This window comes from Xyrauchen texanus, chromosome 5 (assembly GCF_025860055.1).
Source record: "Xyrauchen texanus isolate HMW12.3.18 chromosome 5, RBS_HiC_50CHRs, whole genome shotgun sequence".
Classification (NCBI taxonomy): domain Eukaryota; kingdom Metazoa; phylum Chordata; class Actinopteri; order Cypriniformes; family Catostomidae; genus Xyrauchen; species Xyrauchen texanus.
The window spans coordinates 12,787,531-12,814,516 of NC_068280.1; the positions used below are offsets into that span (position 1 = coordinate 12,787,531).

General features: G+C 37.1%; 2 protein-coding genes across 2 annotated transcripts; both read right to left on the minus strand.

Annotated features, from left to right (window-relative positions):
- Positions 1–60: 60 nt before the first annotated feature.
- Positions 61–5,743, minus strand: dok1a (docking protein 1a). Its single transcript, XM_052127305.1, has 5 exons — positions 5,287–5,743; positions 3,479–3,778; positions 3,264–3,336; positions 2,866–3,038; positions 61–1,300 (listed from the first exon to the last, which is right to left on the minus strand). Exons 1-5 carry the CDS (start codon positions 5,341–5,343, stop codon positions 305–307), a joined length of 1,599 nt encoding a protein of 532 aa, XP_051983265.1. The 5' UTR covers positions 5,344–5,743; the 3' UTR covers positions 61–304.
- A 3,231-nt stretch (positions 5,744–8,974) lies between these two features.
- Positions 8,975–22,557, minus strand: paip2b (poly(A) binding protein interacting protein 2B). The gene is made up of 4 exons (XM_052127313.1): positions 22,426–22,557; positions 18,609–18,766; positions 10,000–10,173; positions 8,975–9,670 (listed from the first exon to the last, which is right to left on the minus strand). Exons 1-4 carry the CDS (start codon positions 22,430–22,432, stop codon positions 9,614–9,616), a joined length of 396 nt encoding a protein of 131 aa, XP_051983273.1. The 5' UTR covers positions 22,433–22,557; the 3' UTR covers positions 8,975–9,613.
- Between the last annotated feature and the right edge of the window lie 4,429 nt (positions 22,558–26,986).

Here is a 26,986-nt window from a genome sequence, read left to right on the forward strand (position 1 = left end):
ACTTAAAATACATCTTTAGGCTTATTAAACTCAAAGTTTAAAAAAGATAAGCATTTATTGTTTTGCATAAATACAAAAATACCAAACAAAAGTTTAAAACACCCACAATACATACAAATGTACTCAATAATACCTTTTTTCATGGTGTGCATCAGTGTTACATAATTAAAAAACATAAAAAGGATCATCATTCACATCAGGTAGAAAGGATGAATAAATTAATAAAATCAGTGTTCAGAAGAGTAATATTTCAAATATGAAAAACAAGGGAAATTTAACAACTACATGTTTGTAAAGATAAACTCTAAATCATTCCAAGGTCCTCAAAGACAATCTCTTGTGTTTGGCTTTGTTTCTTTACTGGGAGAGACTGAGGAGTTTTTGGTGGTTTCATAACTTTGCTGTAGATTGCTGTGATCTCCTCAGGCATCTTGTTTTGTGCAGACTTATTGTCTTGATCTTCCTGAACAACTTGTCGGCGTGCAGCAACCTCCGGTACACTGTAAACTGGCTCCACAGTGTTCAGGTCTGGTTTTTTACTTGAGTTTTGTGTGACATTATACACCTCAGAGTACACAGGTTCTTGTTGCTCTTCATTGTTAGAGGTTGCCTTGGAAACCTGACATTTCATTGTGTCAGTATGGCTGGCATAAACACAGTTGTTAACTTTTGGGCCTGAGCGGATGACATCAACAGGGTCAGAATACACTGGTTCTGAATCATTCTTATGAGACGGGAGGCCAGACTGTAGCCCAGATTGATCTATTTTTACAGTATGATTAAATTTGATAGCATCTGCTGGCTGTGCATACACAGATTCATGTCCGCCAAATAAATCAGCAGGATTTGAATACACAGGCTCAATCAAGTTAGTGCCGCCAGCAGTGTCTGTGTGTGTTCTTTTAGAGGAGCTTAAAGAATCGTCAGATTTTACAGGTTCAATTAAGCCAATTAGACTTGCAGGTTTTATGTATAAAGGATTTGACAAAGCATGAATGTTTGGAACAAGAGCATCAGCTTGATTCGAGTACACACTCTCACTGACTCCAATGCTGTCAGGGCTGTTGGTTCTCTCAGTATATAGCATACCAAAGCTATCAGGGCGTCTGGGTAAGGGTGAGCGAGGAGAACGAGAACGTGGTGAATGTGGCGAGTTCCTGCCTTCAGCAACAGTGAGGCTATTCTGCTGCCGAATGGCTGACTCAATAAGGCGGAGTATCTCTTCACTCTGCCTGGTCTCAAAGTTAAAGGTTCCAGGGCCTGACTCACAGCGTCTTCCTGCCTCTATAGAAAACAGCATCTAGAGGAACAGACAGAAAAACAACCAAAAATTGAAAATATTTGTACATTGTGCACTTGTATGCACTGTAAATACTAACAGCTATCTCAAATAAAAAGAGTTGGGTTGACTCAACTTAAGCTTTATTTTTTTACTATTCTTAATTAAGTTACCATTACACTCTAAATCCTAAAGTTATCATTAATATAAACATTTAAGCGGTCCTATTTTTGGAATAATAACTCAAATATATACGTTCTTTAAACTTTGGCATGGAGTACTACTAACTACTAAAATTGCGTCTGTGTGGAATAGCCATAAGCCCATTCATTTGGTCAAAATAAGGGAAATTATGTAGAAAAATAATAATTGTTATTTAAAATTATATCGTTTTAATCCTTTTGACTATTGTTGTTGTTTTATTGTAGCTGGTTTATAGTTGTGATTTGTGTGAAGTCAACATGAGGGTGATTTGTGTTACCTCTGGTAAACTTGGAGCCTGTTAAATTTAAGTCATTCGTATTTACTCAATTGTACTTTACAAAAGTGTAGATTTATAGGATAATCCAATGTGCAATATGGCTAACCAAGACTCCAGTCATGATTTTCCTTATACTGTATAAGACATGTTATAACTCAATTTAAATAACTGAATAAAAACAATGATATTTTAAATCACAGATTAATTACGTTTACGTGTAAGTAGTTAACTTAAATATTTAGTTCAGTTTACTTGAGCTAAATAAAATATGTTTATTAGGAAAAAGCATGCAAACTGATTAAAAAATAAGTAAGTAAAAAAGTAAGGTCAACTAATTTTATTTGACAGTGGAACCTGTAAACCTATTTATCAACATTAGTTTTTGCAATATAGGCTTTAATGAAGCAACATTAAATACTGGTGTGAAAAAGGCATCTGTTTCAGGCTTGTTGCAAGCATAGTTGGGGGTCTGGGGGTCTGGGGGTCAGGACCCCCATCTGAGGGTTGTCCCCCCTAAAATATCATTAAAATATGTTAAATAATATAATGATATATTCTTAAAATAATTGTTTAAGAAATAAAATAATACAAATGCAAACGGGGCAACAACAAAAAAAAACCTTCAAAAATTGCTCTTGAGAATTGTTATGTTTATTGTACCCCCCAATATTTTGATGAAATTTTCACCCCTGGTTGCAAGTTAAACATGCAGTGACAGGCGCAGTTTCTGTTTAGTGGCTGAATCCAGACGATTGAGCGGCTTATATTCTTCAATTTGAGGTTTTGGTTCAGTTCTGTTTAAATTAATTACCATTTAGCTGTAATTTCAGTCCATGTAAATTAGATTTCATTACATTTAAATTTGTAATAGTTCTCAATGGCAGATTCATTTCCAATAACTAATGTATGGCCAATGTTAAAATCATGGTTATTTAGAGTTTGTGTAAGGGGTTACACTATATGGTTTAGGTTTGGGGTTAAACGAAGGAAAAAACGTAATAATATCGCTTGTTAATTTTTCTCTATGGAAGTTGTAAGCTTTTGTATGAGCCAACTCATATTATTTCTAAAAATTATAAAATATTTTCCCACACTTTCTGCTGACCTTATCTTGCCCATAGCGGCGTAGCAGCTTATATGGCCACTCCAACACTGTTTTCCTGGTCTCCAGATCTTGAAGCACCAACATGTCGTCACCAGCTTGTAACCAGTACTGTCCTGTCAGGCCACAACCAACCGATGCCTCAGTCTGCGACACAAGCACTTTGAACTCACACACTACAATGAAAAAGACGTTGATTTTGATTGATTTAGTGAGAACATAAAGAATAGAATAAGAACTAGCTGATTTAATGGCACAATGAGTTAGAGGTTTTAATGAAGGTTTAAACCAGATCTGCATCAAGGATGTAAAAAAACCAACAAAAAAAACAAGGTAGATTTGGTCTTTTAGGATAGACAGGGTGACAGCATGTTGACCTGATAAATTTGACTTGGACTCACATTGTTCTCTGGACATGTAGATCTGATTGTCCTCCATGCGAGGGACCGACTTTGGGCCACTATTACAGTGTTTCTGTGACATACAAAAAGTTATGAATACCAAGAAGAACACAAGTAAACAGGAACAGGTTAAAGGACATATAGACTAAATATAGATTAAACTGTCCATTTGTTATCTTTACTTGGACTAAACATCTACAAATCCAGAGCCTCACCTGAAAGGCGATGTTACATATTATCTCCACCCATTCTCCACAGCTTTCCCTCTCTGCTGCAAACACCAGTCTCTTTTCTTCTGTCTCCACACAGAAGGCAGCCATGTTTTCCCCTGGACAAGCCTCTGCATGAGGAGGCAACTTGACGACACTCACACAGTCATTCAAACGGACAACTTTTCTCTCTGGATGCCGTCTGACCACGACAGTCGACCTTTCCTGACTGGCCTCTGACAATTCTAAGCGTGCAACGCCATGCCGACTGGCTGGATGAAGGGTCAGCCAATACCGCTTCCACTTCTGGTGATAACAATCAGACATCCAAGGGAATATGTAATAAGTTACAAAAAAATTGTTGTCTCTAAAATACAATTCTATATATTTTAATGACAGCCACCCTTATATTTACATTTACTGAGCACTTTATAAGGAACACCTACATATATTCATATGATTATCTAATTACCCAATTGTGTGCCAGCAATGCAAAGCATAAAATCATGCAGATATGGGTCAGGAGCTTCAGTTAACGTACACATCAAACATCAGTATGGCGGAAAGAAATATCTCAGCGATTTCGACTGTGGCATAATTTTTGGGACCAGGCAGGCTGGTTTGAGTATATCAGTTTACTCAGAATGGTGCCAAAACAAAAACATCCAGTGAGCAACAGTTCTGCAAACGGAAAAACATTGTTGATGAAAGAGTTCAATGGATAATGGCCAGGGCTGTGTTTCCCAGAAGCATTGCAAGCTTAAGTGGATTGTAGAGACTATTGGCGCCAATGGTTTCTACAATCTACTTAGACATATGATGCTTTTGGGAAACGCAGCCTAGATTGTTCAAGCTGATAGAAAGGCTACGGTAACTCGGATAACCGCTATGTACAATTGTAGTGAGCAGAACAGCATCTCAGAATGTTAAGACCAAAGTGATCAGTAAGTGTATATGACCTGATTTTCCGGAATAGACTGAAACAAAACACTCGATTGGTTAGAATGATCACAATTGACAGGAAACAGTCTTGCATCAGTGTGAAACTGATGAACACACCTCTGGACTCCTCATAGTTACCATTTCAAAGTTTCTCTAACACACTAGGGACCTCACATTAGAGAAGCAGTTGCAGGTACATGACTCATTCAGCCCAACCCTAATTTACCTCGTATGTGCGGTGCATGTGTTTTAGGCAGGACCTGACTGTAGGTATGTGCTCTCATGAGGGCGTGACTTTTATTAATGGAATGTGCCATATTATGAAAAGCACACCTAGTTTCAACTTGTAGAGACAATCTTGTGGCATTCTTCTCATATACCAGAACATAACCTTACAACAGGATGTTCAACCTTATCACTTGTAATGGCAAAAGATGGGAGCATTAGTACAGCCCTGCGCTGAAAAAAAAGGTTAACCTAAAATTGAGCTTATATTAACTGGTTTGATTCAAACCAAATATATTATTTAGCCTCACTGAATCAACCTGAATACATAAGTTTACATCAACAAAACCAATTTTAAAAGAAACAGCTCCTTATGTAAAAGTTGCAGAGTACTATGCTTTAGTGAGTTTGGTTTCTCCTTTTTCTGAATGTAAGAAATCAGCAACACTACCAAACTAGCAATACTAAGAGTCTAAAATCACAACAAAAAGTTCTGACATTTAAACATTCCAGAACAATCGCAAACCTTAGCTAATGAGAGTTAACAAATGTAACCTTATTGTAAAGTGTCACCAATGATAAAGACATTGTAAAATAACTGTTTTCAATAACTAAAAATAGACTACAAAATTCCTTTGAAGCCTTACCTCACCATGTCTCTGGTGCTGTAGGTAAACTTCACCTCGTTTTCCGTAATGGTCCATGTCTGTTTAAGCGTTGACAGAAAGTGCTTTATAAATTTAAATGGTTTATCAGTTCACAGAACAATGTGTGACCTCCTTAAATGCTAATGCATGATATTACCAAGCCCATTACACTGGGTAGAGTACATGCTAACCTAGGCTCCACCTCCACCAGAAAAAAAGTCACCCAGTATTGAACTATTGCTTTTTTTGAAACTGGTTCATTCCTCATTTCAGAATGATTATTTTTAATAATGCGTGAATTAACAGCTAAAATTTATAACATATAGGCTTACTGTGCTATTTTGAAACCACAATGAACTGGAATCACATGCCCACAAATCTATTATCTAATATAAAGAGACTGTACATTCTTGTTAATGCATTGCATAATCATCATTTCATTTTAAGGAATAATATATTTTTTACCATAAAATAAACTTTACAAATGGCAATTGCAATGGTTTTGCAAAATAACAAGATTGGTTATGTTGAAGCTATGTAACTGTTCTCATTTGTACAGCTTGGGGCTGGCCTGTCTGTATTTTTCATTTGTGATTAATTTTGTTCTACTTTTGTTCACATTAGTTGTGTGAGATAATATGAACTGCCTTAGGCTAATCAATATGGATGGTTTTAATGCATATTTGCTTGGTATGGAATGACTAGGGACATTTGTTCGGGCCCTAATGGTAGGTTTGGCAACTGATTGAGTCCCACCAGAAATAAAGAGCCAGGCATGCCACTTTATAAATGTTACATAATGTAAAATGTGTTATGTAAAATCTTTATATATATATATAACAAAATGGACATATAAATTAACACTCTAGAATCTATGCCTTCAGGAATGTAATATTAGCCAATGACAGTTTGCTAGTAAGCAAAGAAAATGTCCTTTTTAAACCATTAATTTACTACAATTCTAACAAAGTTATAAAATAACATACTGTTACTTAAGAGGTAGATATTTTAGAGATAGGCCACTTAGTGCTTCATCACTTTTGGTCAACCATTTTGAATTACTGTTTAAAAAATAAATAAAATAATATAAATAATCATGCACAATTATTGGTAAGGGCCAAAGGTCATCGCTCATAAACTGTATTTTAAAGATCTGTCCAATGTGGCAAACACCATGCATCAGAGGGTTTTCCAGCCAAAACTAATGACATAGTTTCTTTTGGCAATATAAATTATAATAATCCATGTTCTTGCATTTACAGTAGCCTACAGATAAGGGCAGGCATCACGAGCAATGTACAGTGCAGATTGCAAACCTCCAGAAGACTAACTGCAGTCTCCAATCCACATTTCGTAACATATATACATGCACAGACTGGCAGTGTGACACAAACTCATGCCCCCTCACAAACACATTCATTATAGTTACCTCTTAAAACAAATGTGTAAAACTGAGCAATAGCATAAACAGTCATTCACAAACACATCTTCCCCACTATTACTTAATGAAGGATTAAGTGGGCCTATAAACCCTGTCATCATCCTCTGACATCATTCAGCAGTTGAATCAGCAGAATTCCATTCAAAATTGTTGGCTACACCTTGACAGAGACTGTGAGGCAAAAATTGTAAGACGACAATGAATATTCTGCATGTGAGAGATCTGTATACAAACTGTCCACCATGGGGAAGGGAATCTTGATCATGGTAAATTACATTATGTTAAAGAGTCATGTTATTAAAAACAATTACAATATCATCAGAAACTAAAAGGCTTAAATGGAAAAACAAATTGTGTTCAGAACCTGGTGAAGAAAACATGGTGCAGCACTCTTCAACTCAATAAGAAAAAAATATCCACAATGAAAAAAAAGATTATTTGCCCTTACAAGGTTCCAAAGGTGGAGCAGTTTCGCTATGACATGTATATTCCAGCCTATAGTCTAATTACCCAACGACTAGCCCTTATGCAATGCAATACCTGGATAATCCAAATTTAGTGCTTTCAAATACAAAATTATTTCCATTAAAATCATAATACCATGAAAATTTGCCAGTTTGGAAATGTATACATGAATATATTTACACAGACTCGGGAGTGTTTTTAGCTTAGGACTTAAGCTTGCCATTCAATAGAGTAGCCACACAAGACTACACACACAGAAAATCCACAATTTGAATGCAGCCAAAGCATATTCTGCAAGGAACTTCAAAAGGACTGGTACTGCAGAAAATGTATAGTAACACCATGAAGAACAATAAATGTAACGTACACGAAATACCCGAATACTAGTTAAGTAAATTACTGTAAGTAATCCGAAAAAAGGTTTAAACTGGATTGATCTAAAATATTCTTTATATCACAATTCTGAAATATTTTTAGTGGCAGGGTATTCCAGTACCTATAGCTGTATGAGTCAGCCTCCAAATGTCCTGTGAAAGCAAACATAGGACCTTACACTTCTTAAAGGGATAGTTCACCCAAAAAATGAAAACTCATAATTTACTCACCCTCATGCCATCCGAAATATGTAGGACTTTCTTCTGCAGAACACACACAAAGATTTTTAGAAGACTATTTCAGCTCTGTGGGTCCACTCAATGCAAGTGAAGGTGTCTAAAACTTTGAGGTCCAAAAGCAATACGACTTGGTTTTCAGTGAGAACAGACCAAAATAAAACCATTGCATTCGCCAAGCATGATCAAGATTCAAGCTTGATTACACTTCTTAGTGTTTGATGCTTGCGCAGAGTGCTAGATGGTGCTATAAGAACAGTAATCAAGATTGAAATCATGACTGTCTAGGAGACTACTAACACAATTTATTGTCAAATTGTTTTTTTAATCTGCTCTCACCCAAAACTGATTGATCAATTCAGAAGACATGGATTAAACCAATGGAGTCATATGGATTACTTTATGCTTCCTTTATGTGATTTTTTTTGAGCTTCAAAATTTTGGTCACCATTCACTTGCATTGTATGGATCTACAGACCTGAAATATTCTTCTAAAATTGAAAATCTTACATCTGGGATGGCATGAGGGTGAGTAAATGATGAGAGAATTTTAATTTTCAGATGAACAATTCCTTTAAATGTTGTTTTACAGACAAAAGTCAGTCATATGGGTTTGGAACAACATGAGGGTGAGTTAACCATGACACATTTTGGGGTGAAATTTCCCCTTAAATATCTCCATGACTGCAAAATTCAGCAATGACAATTCAGTACCATATATGGAATATTCTGTATCTATATTCTGCCCTATTGTGAAATGGCTGAACTAAGCTATTTGAATGATATAGATATAAAAAAAACATTCACTGATGCACTTAAACCCAACACTGTCATGGTCAATGGCCAGCCATTCGGACAAAATATCACATGACCAAATATAAGAGGGGGAGAGAGAGAGAACCTTCAGATGTTAATTCATAAAATTTTCAATTAACATTTATTGTCCTTTTCTCTGAAGTACTGCAAGTAATGGAGGTACTATCACGGTAAAGGAAAACATGTTGGTTAAAATCGGTAAACCAATATAAACGCATAAAAAAAATAAATTACTTTGTGATACTAATGAACTAAAATACGCATTAGTTATGTAGGTGAAAAAGAAAATTATACCTCAGCCTAAACCTTTCGTGAGGTTTAGATTATATGCACAAAGACATCAAGGGACAGAAAAGAAAATGTCCAGGAGGGAACCTGCTTGTTTTATTTGTTTTTTTCCATTTTTGTTAATGCATGTTGCACACTGTGACAGAACTTGAACGGAGAAAGGAGAAACGAAACAGAAAATATGTTAATGTGGAAATCCCTCAAAGGTTGTCAGCTGACACCAGTTCTGTCCATCATCAAATGGTACACCTGCCAACAGTCCTTTAAACTGTCTGGATTCATCAGACCCAGCCCTATAACCTCCCTCCCACTCCAACTCCCCACCAAACATCCTTTTACAGAAAATAAAAGAGAAAACCGGGAAAAAGAAAATGGCAATGATACAGCAACAAACTGCTAGTCACTATTACAATAGTGGAAATCACTTAACTGTTCCTCTGAGTGTAATACAACGATCTTCCAGGGGAACTAGTCACAATCTGCAGCGGTCCAATAGGAACATTACACTGATTAACCCGTCCACGTTATACATGGAGACAGACGGAAATAAAAAGCTTATAGAAGAGCATCCAGCACCCCCCGCCCACAAGCCCCACCCCATCAAGCCCCACACACCCCCAGTAAGATTGAAGTTTGTGTGAGGGTGACCTCTGGCGACCAGCAGTCACATAAAGTCTCTATAAAGGAGCCCCCAACTGGAGGGTCTCTAATATTTCATGCCTGGAACAAACTCCTTGGCCTCTGGGTTCAAGCTGCTCTTGCGCTGAGAAAGAAACAGAACATGTAATGAGGTGGGGAGAATATGACAAAGGTGATACAAGTTGTGACACATTGGGTGATTATCATTTAGCTTTCAATGAGAAGTACGATCTGTTCATAACAGCAAGTTACACAACAAAATGGACATCTGAAACTGGCTGTAGAACAGCAAATTGCATTACAAATATTTCCATTGTCGCACACCTAACCAATAACTGCAGTTGTGACACTTAGTTTTTAACTGACATCAAAATAGTCTCTAATGGGGGAGAGAGATTAGCATCAGTAATAATATCTGTAAATCAAGTTGAAAATCACTGTTGTAATACTTACTGCAATGTCTTCGGCATTTCCTTCACTGACCGACAGCCCGCTGAGCTGTTGTTGGATCTGTCCCACTCCAGTGGGAAGGTCTCTTGCAGGAATGAACCAATCTTGATCCTCCTCCTCTAACATCTCCTGGAAACAGCGCTCTAGAAACTCCTGCTCCAAGAGTTCCTCCTCAACCTGCAGCAAGATTTTAGAAATTATGATCATTCCTGTTACTTGCACGATTTCTCTCAATGGATTTCAGCGGCTTACTGCAAGAGTGGTCTCAGCGACTAAATTTGTTAAGCTTACAATGAATTGCGATTTAACGCTATGGCAGCTTCAAAGGCTTTTTTTGCAGCGAAAAGCAGGTTAAAATGCAATTTTTCTCAAAACCCATTTTTGATCAAGACATTAAGAATCTGTTCCAACACTGTGACTTTCTCAAGGAATTAAAACCACTACAATCCAAATCAAATAGGTTTCATAGACTGTTTACTCTGGCATGAGGCTCATAAGAGAGGATATCTGCTGGATAGTAAAAACTTTTAAGCCTGAAGTGGTCCATTCGGCATCAGGTGTAAATTATTCAGTACCAGTAGGGCTGCACAATCAATCGAAAAAATAATCGAGATTTAAATTACAAAAAACTGACCCAATTACAAAAGGGTGAAAAGTACCAAAAAGTTATGTGAAATGCATTTTTTTTTGTCATGTGATCAAGTGCAAGAATGCAATGACAAATCAGCAGTGTTTAAAATATATTATCAGCATATCAGTAATGACATTCAAGAATTGTTGCGTTGCTCACTTTTCGGTGTAAAATGCATAACTTTGTTCCATGCAAATATTTATTCAAGAATTTAATTATCAGTTTTTGTAGCATTAATAAAAAATATATAGTATGCACATTTACCACACAAAATAAGTATTTTCATGTAAATTATATTAATAAAAAAATATGAAGGGAAATTATTGACTATTAGGATTTCTTTTCATAATCATGCAGGCCTAGAAGAGCTCAATGCTATGGATTTTTTTCTACTGGCCCTGCCAAAAATGTTACTGGCCCAACCCAGAAATGTAAAATAGCTGTTTTTAGACATGGCTATACAAAAACACTTATTAAAGCCATGATGTTATAGTGTTTTCACAAGCAGGATCAAAGAATTAGTCACAATTCCCAAGCGAGGAGACCTTGTCTATAAAAATTTTATTAAATAACACAAGACCAACACTGACTGATTCACAAAGCACAGAAAAACTAAATTAATGTTCCATACATGAGAAATGTAACAGGTGTGTGACCCGTGATATCAAGTAGACTTTTTAAATAGTAATCTTCACCCTGCAGCTAAACAACTCATGAAAAGAAGCAAAAATCACAAAATTTGTTTAATTTTTTCCCAATCAAACTCCATTAGCATTTGATTCAATGTTTAAGTTTTGAAGCATAACCAGTTGTTACATGTATACTTAAATTTCAGATAAGTAGCTCATGTTTTCCAGCCATGTGTATAACATAGTTCAATTACACTTCATCTCGAAAACATTAGAAAGGGCAGGAGTTAGGTGCAAATGCAAGCTAAACTGTGTCTATGCTGTATGAAGAAAGATGGTGAGATTCACGGAGAGCAATACATTTACAGTCCAATACCAAGAAACAATTGATTTCTTGTGTTCTGATGTTTGGATTACTAATTTTAACAAACATATTAAATGGAAAAAAAAGAAAAAGAAAAAGGAACTTCCTGCACTGAGACCATGTAATGTGCAGGGATAATTACATTTAGCAGTGAGAAAGAACATCTTTCACATAGGCTAAAAAGTTGACAAGCACAGAAGAGAAACTTCTTGTTCAAGCACCATCACTGCTTTCAGGTCACAGTGACTGGCTGCCGCCCTGTGTTTTCCACTTCTCATTTGCATAACATTTCAAAGAATTTTGATGATCTCGACCGCTCAACACTTTGTCCACAACACTTCCCAAAAATCCCCCACGCAAGCATTGCGGCCAACTCATATTATAATGAATTGAAAACGCCCACTCAGCTTCGCTCACCAAGGGCCAGTGAACACAGTCACGGTGACTGCATGCAGGTTTCAGTTGTCTTCATTCATCAAGTCTATCTGAAGTCTTCCTTTTGCTTACCCAGCTACAACAATGCCAAAATATATGCGTGCAATCATTTGAAGTCAATGCAATCGGCACTTGATAATGCTGAAGTTTCTGCAAGAGTTAGTGCTTTAATCACTTCATTGTTTAATTCAGACTTCAAAATGATGATTGCACACATTCATTGTGGCAATACTATAGCTGGGTAAGCAAAAGCATAGTAAATCAACACTGTTTGCATACTTTGGGCATTCTGAAATGAAGCTGGCATCTTTCCAACTGTAATCACGCAAATATAATATTATTGCGTGTGTACTGACAGCCATGATAGAAAATACACTCGCTTAACAAACATGGTCCATAGCAGCAGCTCTTTTTCCATGTAAGTGGACCAATACACTCACTGCAAAGTTTTTTTTTGTTCTTCGTTCAGAGCTAAAACTACACAGCTGAACGAATGTTTATTATCTGTGAACATTAAGACACCCCATGCTGCTGGGGCTGATGTTTAGATGAACATCAACATATGACAAGCATATTATACTGACAACAGAATACACGCAAAGCCAATATGACATTAAGGTTTTTGCTACAGTGCATCCGGAGAGTATTCACAGCGCTTCAAAGTTTCCACATTTTGTTACGTTACAGCCTTATTCCAAAATGGCTTAAATTCATTATTTTCCTCCAAAAATACCCCATATTGACAACGTTAAAGAAGTTTGTTTGAAATCATAGCAAATTTATTTAAAAAAAATAAAAATCACATGCACATAAATATTCACAGCCTTTGCTATGACACTCAAAATTGAGCTCAGGTGCATCCCGTTTCCACTGATCAACCTTGAGATTGTTTCTACAACTTGATTTATGATTTATTGCGTTAAATGTTGGACAAAACAGCGCAAGGGCATAAACACAGCCCGCAAGTGAATTACAACAATGCGAGTACAGTGACAGCTCGCACGTAAAATGTAACGAGATATTTTCTGCACATGCGCAAGATATTTTCTGCACACATGCGCAGCTGAAATCTTTACACACCCAAGTCGGTTTTGACAATCATGGGTGGGGCCCAATCCTTTGTTAACAAACGCTATTGGCTGCTGACAAAATCCTGTATTGAATGGCTGCATCTCGTGATTGGCTGTTGTTGGACAAGAAAGCGAGAAGACTGTGAATCGGATGATGGCAGACAGTAAAGAGGATTACGGTTTCTTACTAAATTCCTCAATTTCTTGCAGCTGTAAGATGTTTTGTGCGTATACACACATATACATATGAGGATCAAGATGACACTAGCTGTGTTTGATTAAAATGAGAGGGCATCCATCCGAAGTGTGATAAGAGACATGAAAGAAGGGCCGGATGAGCGGTCCTTAGAAAGCCTTGCTACTGACGACGGTCATAATATTGCGACTGATAAATCAGAATCAAACATTTCAGAGAGCCGTGTAATAAGAATTTTAATTTACACTTCATTTCCTACCCTGGCCATATTCTGCTGCACCTGTTGTGCTTTCCCAGCCCCAAGGGTCCCAGGGCCTGACTGCCTTCCACTCTGAGCCTGCATTTCATCTATATAATGAATTAATGTGGAGGCTGATGACTAGTGGATGGCCCTTGCAGTACCACACTAACAAGCTGGAACTATCTGACATCTACACTTACCATTTTGTGAAACACTAATGTTCCCTTCAAAAATTAAAGTTAGATGGACCTGCATTCAGGGTACCTCTTAACAGGTTCACTAAACGCCTTGCTGCATTCTGGATTTCCACCTTTTTTCAGTTATTATTAAAAGACAGAAAACGTATGCACGCGCACACAATCTTACAGCAAGAAATTGAGGAATTTAGAAAGAAACCATAACCTCTTTACTGTCTGCCATCATCCGATTCCCAATCTTCCCAGTTCCCTCCTTTGGAAAAATAAAACCCAATATATTAGGAAATCACAGTTAGTGAAATAGTATAAGGGTGGTATCAACGCCTTGGACTTTGAATCAATATTTGGGGCAATTAATCACAATGCCCGCAATGATATGGAAGACTCCTGGGAAATGCAAGCTTGTAGTACCACCCGTTTACTCCAGAGGGCAATAAGTGAAACTTACAGTGAAGAAAAACACCCTTGAGCAGCAGAACACCACAAACATGGTGAGCGCAAATCCGAACTAAGGGATCAAGATGTGTTCTAAGTATTAAACTATATTTAACTTGACACAGTGACCTAAAAATTTTATATTTATGACGCAACGCACCAGAGACGCTACACAAGCATGTCTGATTGCAGGTGTAAATTGACTGTCCTTAAACAAGCCCTCATAATAAATCTCGAACTGATTGACAAATTCACTTGTGAAACGGATTGCTGTGAACTGTTGCCAATGATTGGCTTATGTTCAATAATATGGTAGTAAACAATACATTGTATTCTAAAGCTATTAATGATTAACTTTTCTGCCACAAGAATGTAATGCATTTTACTTATCTGTAATTAAAATTAAATCTGTAATTAATTCGAATAAAAAAAAAAAAAAAAAGTAATCAATTGACAGTCCTAGTAATAACAAATGCATAAATTATTTATTTTTTTTTATCTACAATGTTTTTGTATTATAATAGAGGATTGGGTGTACAAGTACCAAATATGAATGCCTTGTCCAAAGATAAACCACATTTCAAATTCATCAAATGGCCCATTTACCATAAAGTCAAAGAGACTCACTTTAAAATGATTTATAAAATATATACGGTTGCTGACTTTTTAGAAAGAGGTTCAAATTTGAAGTAGATCCCTGTGTATTTTGTGAGGCAGCTGATGAGGCTCTGGAACACTTGTTCTTTTTATGTCCTATGGCCAAAAGCTTCTGGTCTGATTTACATAACTGGCTGTCATTTAAGATTGATGACATCCCAACGTTTGACTTATTACACATTCTCTTTTATATGGATAATGTAGACTCATCCTTATCCGATTTGGTTAATATGATTGTTCTCATGGGTAAATATCATATTCATTGTAGTAACTGGAGATATTCGAAGCATTTTTTTTCATGGTTTATGAACGGTTTCATGGTTTATTTTTCCTCTGAAAAAGTCTAGCAAAATTGCAAGAAAGATGTGTATTGATATATCCAGACAATTGTTTTTTGATAAATATTCCCTTGTATGCTGTTTGTTCAGTATTGTGTAGGGGACGCTTTTTTCATTTACAGACAATAATTGTATTGTTCCAATTGATGTATATTTCGTATTTCTCCCCTACGACAATTTATGTTTTTTCTAATAAAAAAATATGTTTTTCAATAAAAATAAAAAAATTCCTAGTTCCCGCTTTCTGTCTGTCCTTGTCCAACAACAGCCAATCACAAGTGATTCGAAGAGATGCAGCCAATCAATACAGGATTTGGTCAGCAGCCAATAGCATGTGTTAACAGAAAGGATTGGGCCCCACACTGTCGAAACAGACTTGGGTGTGTAAAGATTTCAGCTGCGGGTGCGTAAAGATTTCAGCTGCGCGTGTGCAGAAAATAACTTGCGTGTGTGCGGGACCTGTCATGACTCGAGGTTTTGTCATTTCTACTCACGATTGTTAATTTTTGTGCGCAATCATATTTTTTGGTAGAGTTTGGGATTTGCAAGTTCTGCAGGTTTACATTTTACGTGCAATTTTTGTCATGGTGCTCACACTCTTGTAATTCACTTGCGCGCTGTGTTTATGCACTTGCGCTGTTTTGTCCAACATTTAATGCCATATGATTTGGAAAGGCACACACCTGTCTATATAAGGTCCCACAGTTAACAGTGCATGTCAGAACACAAATCAAGCCATGAAGTCCAAGGAATTGTCTGTAGACCTCAGGGAAAGGATTTTATTGAGGCACAGATCTGGGGAAGGGTACAGAAAAACGTCTGCAGCACTGAAGGTCCCAATGAGCACAGTGGCCTCCATCATCCGTAAATGAAGTTTGGAACCACCAGGACTCTTCCTAGAGCTGGCTGCGAACGGGGGAGAAGGGCCTTATTCAGGAAGGTGACCAAGAACCCGATGGTCACTCTGACAGAGATCCAGCATTTCTCTGTGGAGAGAGGAGAACAACCATATCTGCAGCACTCCACCAATCAGACCTGTATGGTATTGTGGCCAGACGGAAGCCACTCCTCAGTAAAAGGCACATGACAGCCCACCTGGAGTTTGCCAAAACAAAAACAAAATTATCTGGTCTGATGAAACAAAGATTGAACGCTTTGGCCTGAATGGCAAGTGTCATGTTTGGAGGAAACCAGGCACCACTCATCACCTGGCCTAAACCATCCCAACAGTGAAGCATGGTGGTGGCAGAATCATGCTGTGGGGATGTTTTTCAGCGGCAGGAACTGGGAGACTAGTCAGGATCGAGGGAAAGCAGCAATGTACAGAGACATCCTTGATGAAAACCTGCTCCAGATCGCTCTGGACCTCAGGCTGGGGCGAAGGTTCATCTTCCAACAGGACAACGACCCCAAGCACACAGCCAAAATAACAAAGGAGTGGCTACGGGACAACTCTGTGAATGTCCTTGAGTGGCCCAGCCAGAGCTCAGACTTGAACCCGAATTAACATCTCTGGAGAGATCTGAAAATGTCTGTGCACCGACGCTCCCTATCCAACCTGATGGAGCTTGAGAGGTTCTGCAAAATAGAATGGGAGAAACTGCCCAAAAATAGGTGTGCTAAGCTTTTAGCATCATACACAAAAAGACTTGAGGCTGTAAATGGTGCCAAAGGTGCTTCAACAAAGTATTGACCAAAGGCTGTAAATACTTATGTACATGATTTTACCCTTTGTTTATTAAGACATTTGCAAAGATGAAAAAAAAAAAAAAAAAAAATTATTTTCACGTTGTCATTATGCAGTATTGTTTGTAGAATTTTGAGGAAAATAATTTAATCAATTTTGGAATAAGGCTGTAACATAACAAAATGTGGAAAAAGTGAAGCGCTGTGAATAATTTCCAGATGCACTGTTAAGTTTTGCTTAAAGGTGTCATGAATTGGATTTTATTTTATTTTATAAATGTTCCTTGCGGTCCACTTAAAATGTTTTTTAAGATTTTTTTCATTTTGGAATAAATGGTCACTTTCTATCCAGTGTTTGGGACTCAATTGGGGGTCCGATACAGAATTAACCCCCTCCACAAACTCCACAGATATTACAGTCTATGACAGCATGGTAAATAATCACTGTAATTTACTGGTCTATTTGTGTAATAGGCATTACTTTTATTGTTGTTTAAACCAAGAAGCGACACAACGGTGTGCATCTTGTTACATAGTTGGGGCATTTTCCAACTGTGAAACATTTCAGCGTTTTACAAACGCATGACAGTACCAGATAAAGTGTAAATACATGGTGCTATCACAATTATAACTGTGAAAGGATACACTTACCATGCAACATGTAAATGTATACAGGACAGTGACAAACGCATACATTGTTCATTACAATGGGTCATGTTTTCATTAAGAAGGAAAGAGATTGTTTAAATATATTGATATCAATACTCTTTAGGTGCATATGTGGCAACTGTGCTATCATGCCAACAGAACAAGTAAATATATGCTGCTTAGAGATCCCGTGCATTAAAACTAATACACAAGCGTCTAAAATCACTAGGATCAAATCAAAAGCTCAGTATACATCTAACAGTCTGTAACATACAAAGCAAAACAATTAACATGGATACTCACACTTTTTGTTGTGACATCACTGCCGGGTCAAAATAGTTGGCACTGCATCAACTTTTAATATAAGTCTCTCTGCTAAGCCTGCTTCAAACTGTCTTGTTGTGAAAGAATCATCGGTAAAATTAAGCAAGCAAACAAACACTTTCTTACCGACGCGATCTGGGGCCTCATTAAAAATAAACGTCAGCCACTATCTCTTAATGTTGGAATCCTTGCAAAGCAAATGCAAGAAATCTAGTTTCACACAACATGGCACTGCACAACATCTTGACATCTTCGTGGCCATCGTGACATCTCCTGTTGTTCCAAAAATAATCTCTCCGCTCTATTCTAACAGCAAGACCGGTGGGCGGGCCTAAGCAGTGTTGATGATAAAGTAGACGTTGATCCGTTTATGCAGAGGCTGTACTGATGTAATACCTCACCATGATGTATTAATGAGGAGGAAGTACAGGAAAAAGCCATTTTGGCACCTTGGTTTAAAAAAGAAGAAGCCTTTTTTGGACTAACAATGAAGTTTTCGGTTCTGAAATTTACAGTATGTTTTTATAGTAACTCTTATATGTCAAGATATCATGGCAAATTTGATTTCCATGTCCAAGCTGGCAAGCAGTTTAGAACCACAAGAACGAATTGAATGTTCTTGTAAATTACATCACATCTGTTCTTTCTTCAGTTTCGCTAGAAGCATATTGGCAACTTTTTAGTGGGAAATGCTCCACTGAATGACAGACGTCTTTTATCATGCAAGAACACTCTTGAGAAATTTCTCTTCCCAGACTGACCTGTCTGTTGTACTCCTCTTCGTTCTCCATCCACATGTACTCAGCAAAGGGGTTGGCATCACCCTCCTTGTGTCCATTCACAACATTCTCATCTTTCCCTGGTCCGCTGCCACCTCCATGTGTCTTCGCAAACTCCGGACTGTTAATATCAGCAGGTTCTGGGTGTATAAAGTTAATTATTAACAGTGCTGCGTAGTAAAAGATAACATGTAATCTGGATTATATATCATCCAAAAATCTAAAACTTGTAATTGGATGAAATTACATTTAAAAACACTTTTTATTGGATTACTTATTAATCAGACAACAGCATTCAATTGTTCAGAATTTATTTCTATCAAAAATAAAATTGTAATCTTTTACATTTTTCATTCCAAATCAGATTACCTTTTATATACTGTAAATGTTTGAGTGTTTTTGGAAGAGGGGGAGGAGGGTGGTTGTGGGAGTTGGGAAAACACACAGACCTGATACTAACCACTAGCCAAGTGACTATAAAAGATTAAAAGATCTGTTTAGGCAGTAGCCTAAAACCCAGAAGTATATCACCATGGGTTCTCTAGGGATTTTCCTATAGGTTTTTAGTTAGTTAGTTAGTTATTTACTCATTTAACGCCATGCCAGCTTCCAAGGCAATTTTCATGGCAAAAAACAGATTAAAATATATTAAAAGTTAAAGTGATTTAATAAATTTATAAAATATATACCTACAACTGATTCAGGGCTGACTTTAGCAAAAATCTCAATAAAAGTGATTATGGAGTAAAATAATTTCCTAAAAGTAATAAATCCATCACAATCCAATAAAATGTTTCAAGGATAATGGATTCTGGTATGCGGTGCATAATGGTGGATCTTCCTCTGATATTAAGAACATACACAGATCAGCCACAACATTAAACCACCTGCCTGATATTGTGTAGGTCTCCCTCCTGCTGACAAAACAACGCCAACCCGCATCTCAGAACAGCACTCAGAGATGATATTCTTCGATCCACAATTTTGCAGTGCAGTTATCCGAGTTACCGTAGACTTTGTCAGTTCGAAGCAGTCTGGCAATTCTCTGTTGACCTCTCATCAACAAGACATTTCTGTCCACAGAACTGCTGCTTACTAGATGTTTTTGGCACCATTTGGAGTAAATTCTAGAAACTTGTGTTAAAATCCCTGGCGAAATACTCAAACCAGCCCATCTGGCACCAACAATTATCCATGCAGTTATGTAATCAGCCAATCCTGTGGCAGCAGTACAGTACATAAAATCATGCAGATACGGGTTAGGAGCTTCAGCTAATGTTCACATCAACCATCAGAATGTGGAAAAAATGTGATCAAAGTGATTTGGACCATGGCATGATTGTTGGTGCCAGATGGGCTGGTTTAAATATTTCTAGAACTGCTGATCTCCTGGGATTCACACACAACGGTCTCTTGAATTTACCCTGAATGGGGGGAAAAACATCAAGTGAGTGGCAGTTCTGCGGATGGAAACTCCTTGTTGATGAGAGAGGTCAACAGAATAGCTACATTGGTTTGAACTGACAAAGTCTACAGTAACTCAGATAACTGCTCGAATACACTTGTGGTAAGAAGAATATAATCTCAGAATACTATTCTGAGATGTAGGTTGGCGCTGATTTGGCGGTACGAGGGGGACTTAAAAAATATTAGGCAGGTGGTTTTAATGTTGTGGCTGATGGTATGTTCTTAATATCAGACGAAGATCCACCATTATGCACCGCATGCCATTAATTTCTTAATCACGATTAATGGATTTACCATTAATACAGCATAAACCAGCATAAACATTGCAAGGGCAGAACATTTGCAATGTGTCCGTGCAAACTAATTACACTGATGCACACACCACAAACAACAGCACTTTCGTGTCAGTGATCAAATAATGGAGAAAGGAGCTCTTAACGCTATTTGTTGTACAAAACAAGCCAAGATGGAACTTGTGACAAATCTAGCATTTTTCAGTCTAAGGCAGGCACATTTTAATTACCACAGAAGCATGGCAAAATGAGACGTTTAAGTCTACAAGCGCTTCTCATGTGGAGTTCAAAGCTTTGTTTGACACTGGCGTCCTGATGCAAATCATGAACACAGCTTTACAATTGCTATAACAAAGCAGATAGCCACAGTCTGTTGGCTGATTAATAATGTGGAGGATGAGTTTACTAGGTTTAATGACTATTGCAATCTATATAGAACCTATGTACGACTAGTTCTTTCAATTAGTAAAACTCCCACTTAGACTTTGGGAAACATTTAAAGTTACTTGAATTGGTGCTATTTTAGTCCATTTCTATATTTATAGGTGTAAATAAATGCATTTTGACAAGAAAAGCAGCATAATTACAGACAAATTTCAACATTTTCAAAATTTGTGATTAACTACAACGAATTATGTGATTTATCACAATTAAAAAAAATGTATCGAATGACATCATTTATTATCAGCTATTATTATAACCCGTGTTAGGTATTTGTGAGAAAATGCCATTGCTAATGTGCACATACCATCCATGGTGTGCATTACTGGGTGTTATTTTGTTTTAATTTTCTTCACCATCTAAAACGAACAAATCGTATTTTATTTTTAGCAGAAATTTTGTAACCAATGCAAAATAAAAATGCATTAAATGTTTGTAAATGCAGTAAATGTTTGTTTGTCAATTTTCTGTGTGATATATCGGCCTTAGATCGGCATATCTTGCTCTCTGGATATCGGCATCGTCCATTAATAATAAAACGTATTGCAGTCCATCACTAAAGAAAACGTTGTGGACATTGAATACATTTGGTATATTTTACGTGTTGCAGTGAAAATTGATTGATGCTAGAGTGATTAATCAAAAATGCATATATCTTTTTTTTAATATGCAAGTTATTGTCATCGGAGATAATATGATCGGTACCACCGAAGTAGAAGGTTCTCTCTCGCGCGCGCACACACACACACACACACACACACACACACAAAACTTGCCCGAGAATAGGACGTCGATGTTTAATAGCTATTACAAACAATAACTAAATTTAACCACCTCTTCTACTACCTGGCGCAGTGACGGGAATAAATGGTCTAAAGATGATGGCGCAACAATCTATTACTAACAATGTGTTGCATAAACGAGACAAAGAGGAGGAGGTCAGTCGACACCATCTTTCCCCACATGGATTTGATTCATTGAAATGTGCGATAAGGCCTGACGAAAGCTCCAGGGCTCACTTTCTAAATTAAAGACCATTAACAGAATAGAATTAAAAAAGCCCCCTTTTTACTTAAAACATTACCTGCGTTTACATAAAGCTAAACATCTGCTCCGTCTTTCCGTTCACAGAACGTGCATGGTAAAGCTATTGCGTGTTAGCTCAAGCCACGACTGAGAAATAACAATCTGTGTTTCCACGTGAGCAGGTTTTAACTAACCTTATAGAGTGACGTGTAATGGCTTATTGCTTGCTAATGAAGCATAACATGCCGTGTTATATCTGCACGATTAAGGAGGTTTTAGTGTTGTAAATGAAGGAGCATGGTGGATGCTCACACACAGGACTAATACAGACCTCTCAATGGGCCTAATAAACACTGCGCTTTAAACAACCCCTGCTAAACGAGCTCAAACAACATAAATACGCTTCTAACGGCATGTTAAATTTGTTAGTATAATAATATTAGCTACTCTACGGATGCAGCGATGGCTACCATTTCACAAAACAAAGAGCGTGAGAGTAGCACACCGCATTTATAAAGTCAAGAGATTAAACACGGAGTTTTTCAATGACCCAAGCAGTTAAGAAAACTTACCAGGCATTCTAACGCTTCTGTCCCCCAAGTATATTGGCAAATAAGTTGACTAAAAGAGGCTATTTTCCTATTTGCAGCGACACCGTTACCTGGCCAGATTTCAATACTACGTCAGACATACGTAGCTCATGTGGGCTTTTCAAGCAAACATGTCGCTTCCGCCCCCTATCGGTCATCTTTACCGCCTGTGTGACTGAGTTTTAAGTTGTGCGTTTTTAGCCTTTTTATTAAGGATATTTTTTATTACAATTATTCTTTGAAGTTCTGCAAATACATTCTGCTTTCTTGACTGACACGTTGTTGTTTGGGAACTGTTACTTGTAAAGAAATCACAACGAGCTCTGACATGGTGAGTCACAGCAAAGGAAAACTAGCATAACATGGAAATGCAAGTATTTGCACCTACTTTTGCAGCTAAAATATCACTCATAATTAAACTCTTATCATTTTCAAAAGAAAGGCCACATGGACACATTTATATGTGCACTCAGTAACTTTTCTGTTACTAGCAGTGTGGATGCAGCCTCATTCAAAAATTTGTCTGGTCATGTGACCGCAACATGGTAGCCCCCATAAGTGGACCCTCTCCATGTAGATATAACCAGCTTTCATAAGCTTACTGATATATAAATATTAGTCCTCATCTCGTGTGAATGGTCTTGATTTATACATGTATCAAAATTGCAATTAATAAAAAAACATAAACTTTAAAATTCAAATGAAGAACATAATGACTGAGTGCACCTTTAACTAAGTAATCTCCCCTTGATTCAATATCTCAGACTATTTTAGCCTGAAAAAGTAGTATTGTGTACTAAATGGCTAAAAAAACAAGTATTCATTACTTCATGTAACATTTAAAAACCCATTTACCAATCCAATCAATCAAAATCACTAATCCAATTAGTACTAATAAATCTATAGATATTTATAAAGTGGTAAATTTTTTAATTTAACAGCAGGTATTCAATGGGAAAATATTTGGTTTCTCGCCAAGAGTGATCTCTTTGCCTGTCTGAGAAAATGTACAGATGCTTTGCTATGCTTAAGTGATTCAATCTTTATGAAACCATTAGATCAGTTTTAAATACAAAAGTTCTGTTGTATCAAATGTACAGATTTCAGCAAATAAATGTTTTAACTTTGTTATTTAGGTCCAAAAAAATGACCAAATTGCGTGGTGAGACATCGCATTTAGAAAAGTATCATGAGATCACTATAACCTCTTAAAAAATTCACAATGTTTTTTTAGGAAGTAATTAACCCAGATCTGGATCTGATGTAACACACTGAAGTATTTTAAAATAGAAATAGACCCACCCAGGTAATTAAAAAACAATTTAGTGCAGAGACACACATTTTATCGTCATTTAGGTAGAAAACAATGACCCAGATTTATAAATAATATAATGTGCCATTTAATGAAATCTGTATTTTTCCAGATTGCAGTATATGTGGTTTTGTGGATCTTCACAGTTTACCAAACATTATTTTCTGGTGCTTTTTTATATATTTCTACAATTCGCTTTTGTTATTTGATGAAATTACAAAATGTTCTGAGAATGTGGAGGAACGATATTCATGTTGTCAGCTTGCTCTGGTTTCTGGTTGTTGTTGGTTTTCTTTAGCAATTCCTGCAATGCGTTCTGAGACATACACACATAAATATAGACAGGACAAACACAAATATATGAAGACACACAAATATATGGAGACACAATTGAAGGGAGATTATATCTCTTATCTATCTGTCAGTGGATTACCCGCTTTCTGATGAACAGGCAGCAGCTAGTGAAACAGTTGAAATTCACTTCCAACAAATGTACTATCAGCACTGATGCCCCCAGGGATGTGTGCTCTCCCCACTACTTTTCTCCCTTTACACAAATGACTGCACTGCCAAGCTCCACTCTGTCAAGCTCCTGAAGTTTGCAGATGACACTAATGTCGTCGGCCTCATCCAAGATGATGATGAGTCTGTGTACAGAAGGTAAGTTGAATGGCTGGCTCACTGGTGCAGTCAAAACAACCTGGAGCTGAAAACGCTCAAAACAGTGGAGATGATAGTGGACTTTAGGAGGAACATCCCAACACTGACCCTCTCACCATTCTAAACAGCACTGTGGCAGCAATGGAGTCATTCAGGTTCCTGGGCACTACCATCTCACAGGACCTGAAGTGGGTCACCCATATTGACTCAGCAGAGGTTGTACTTCCTTCTCCAACTGAGGAAGTTCAACCTGCCACAGGTGCTGCTGATACAGTTCTACTCAGCAGTCATTGAGTCTGTCCTCTGCACTTCAATAACTGTCTGGTTTGGTGCAACTACGAAATCGGACATCAGAAGACTACAAAGGCACCTTTTTCTACAAAGTGCTTTACACTGTGTCTCACTCATCCATTCACACACCAGTGACAGCAGAGCTGCCATGCAAGGCACTAACTTGCCTTTGGGAGCAACTTGGGTTTCAGTGTCTTGCCCAAGGACACTTCGGCATGTGGAGTCATGTGGGCTGGTAATCAAACCACCAACCCTGTGATTAGTGGACAACCCACTCTACCACCTGAGCCATACTTGTCAATAAAGCTGATTCTGATAGTTATACTTATGTTAATTAAATCCAGACTGCCAAGAACAGAAATATAATGCTACACCACAAGGACACCATTAAGCTGCAGCTGATCTATACTGTCTCACCATTTGCATATAAACTGCACATCTCTAAATTTTGCTCACCTTTTATATGCTCTTCCTTTTCTAAAGAAAAAGCATTGTCTTGATGAGGTCAGACAGGGGTGGACTGGGACTAAAAAGTGGCCCAGGACTTTCTGGCACAGAGTGGCCCACCAAACACGCCCTGCAAGACACCACACCACACCATAACACACCAGCTCATTGATTCATATTCTGGCTCAATTAAAAATTTAGAAGAAAAAAAAAATTCTGTCGACTGCTAGTCATGACAATGGGCCCCACCAGTGAAAAGGTTGCCATAACTTTAAAATATATAAAACCACTGTAAATGGGACGAGTGGATTTTTTTAGAGAACACCAAATATAAGCTCTTTATAGCTCAGTCAGAAAACAATTTTTTCCCCAACATAGAGATGTTAGGTTAAAATGTACATGAAAGTACAAGAGAAAGTGTGTATTTTAGGTGCTATGACAAGTCAGCATTTTTACAAAGTTTTTAAATATCTTAATCCCCTTTCAACTTTTTTCTAGAAGTGCAAATAAACTTTTGTCTTAGTTAATATGAGGTTGTGGAAACAACAAGTATAATAATAATATATATGTACATAAATAAGATCATAAAATGCTGTTTAAAATAGTTAGATGTCGAAAGTGGCACATAGCAGGACACCGATGACAATGCTTCAAATTTAATCTCAATTACCGACAATTATGTGTAAATGTTTATTTAAAAAAATAAATCCATGAAAACAAAGTTGGCCATAATATGTAGAAATATAAACAAATAATAAATATATGTAAATTTGTTTTATTAATAATTCATATTTATAATTGCTCATATTTTTCTCTGTATATTAGTTTTTTTGCATATTTATATCTGCAGTTTTTATTCCTTCACCAGATTATTCTCGAAAATTGAAAAGCCCAATGCTTTGAAAAGCACCGTTTCAGCTAACCTTTAAACAAAGTAAGGGTCAAATAGCCTTACATATTTTTCATGAATTGTTTTGTGTTTTATCAGATGTAAGCATTATTCAGCAAGCCACACTTCAGCTCCCAGTAATGCGTTGCTGTATGAATAAATTAGGCAAGTGACTATGTACTGCTCATAGCTTTACTGTGTGCCCATTTAAAATATGTTGCTGTTATTGTATTTGTTGTAACTTGCAGTTATTTTTCACAATTTGTGATTATTCAGAGCTCATCTTATACTTAATATTTTGTTTTCAGTTTGGGGGGTAACGTGTTACAAGTAACGTGTGTTACGTAATCAGATTACTTTCCCGAGTAACAAGTAATGTAACGCAATATTTTTTTATTTTAGACCATAATATCGGAGACACTTTTTAAATAAAGTAACGCTTTGCTTTTGCACACCTCTACTTTCCCTGTATTGCGAGAAATCATGAGTAAAAGTGTGCAATCTTTGGGGAGGAGATGTATTGTATGATGGGCATTGTAGTTCTATACAGTTTGAGGCCAGAGACTGTTTAGCAGAGATGAGCCACTTCTGTTTAAATGATGGGAGAAATTGAAATGCCCAAAAAAGAAGCTCTAGCACCCAACATTTAATGCATGTAGAAACAATGTCTCACCTTGCAGGTAAAAGAGCCAAATCTATCATTTAGAAACAGACATCGTCTGTCAATCAACCCGCTAATGCGCATGCATTGCTCTGTGTTCCCTGTAACTGGGAGAATGGAATGAAAAAAGCTGACTCTGGATCTGTGGCTCCAAGCAATTTTCTACATCAATTGAAAATGTCTTAGTTTCTAAAAAGATTCTAAATGTTTGTTTTATAATAAACAAGTAGTTTGATTCATGAAACAACCCATTTTTATTACATTTTGGTAGCATTAAAAACAA

Bases quoted from the DNA above. Each gene is read 5' to 3' on its own strand.
- dok1a (XM_052127305.1), bottom strand. From the start codon at position 5,343: ATGGACCATTACGGAAAACGAGGTGAAGTTTACCTACAGCACCAGAGA. The intron at 3,337-3,478 runs GTGAGGCTCTGG...TGTATGTCACAG, and splicing joins TATGTAACATCGCCTTTCAG to AAACACTGTAATAGTGGCCC. The intron at 3,039-3,263 runs GTGAGTCCAAGT...TTTTCATTGTAG, and splicing joins CTACATGTCCAGAGAACAAT to TGTGTGAGTTCAAAGTGCTT.
- paip2b (XM_052127313.1), bottom strand. The intron at 10,174-18,608 runs GTCAGTCTGGGA...ATCTTGCTGCAG, and splicing joins AAGAGGAGTACAACAGACAG to GTTGAGGAGGAACTCTTGGA. The intron at 9,671-9,999 runs GTAAGTATTACA...TTTCTTTCTCAG, and splicing joins GAAATGCCGAAGACATTGCA to CGCAAGAGCAGCTTGAACCC.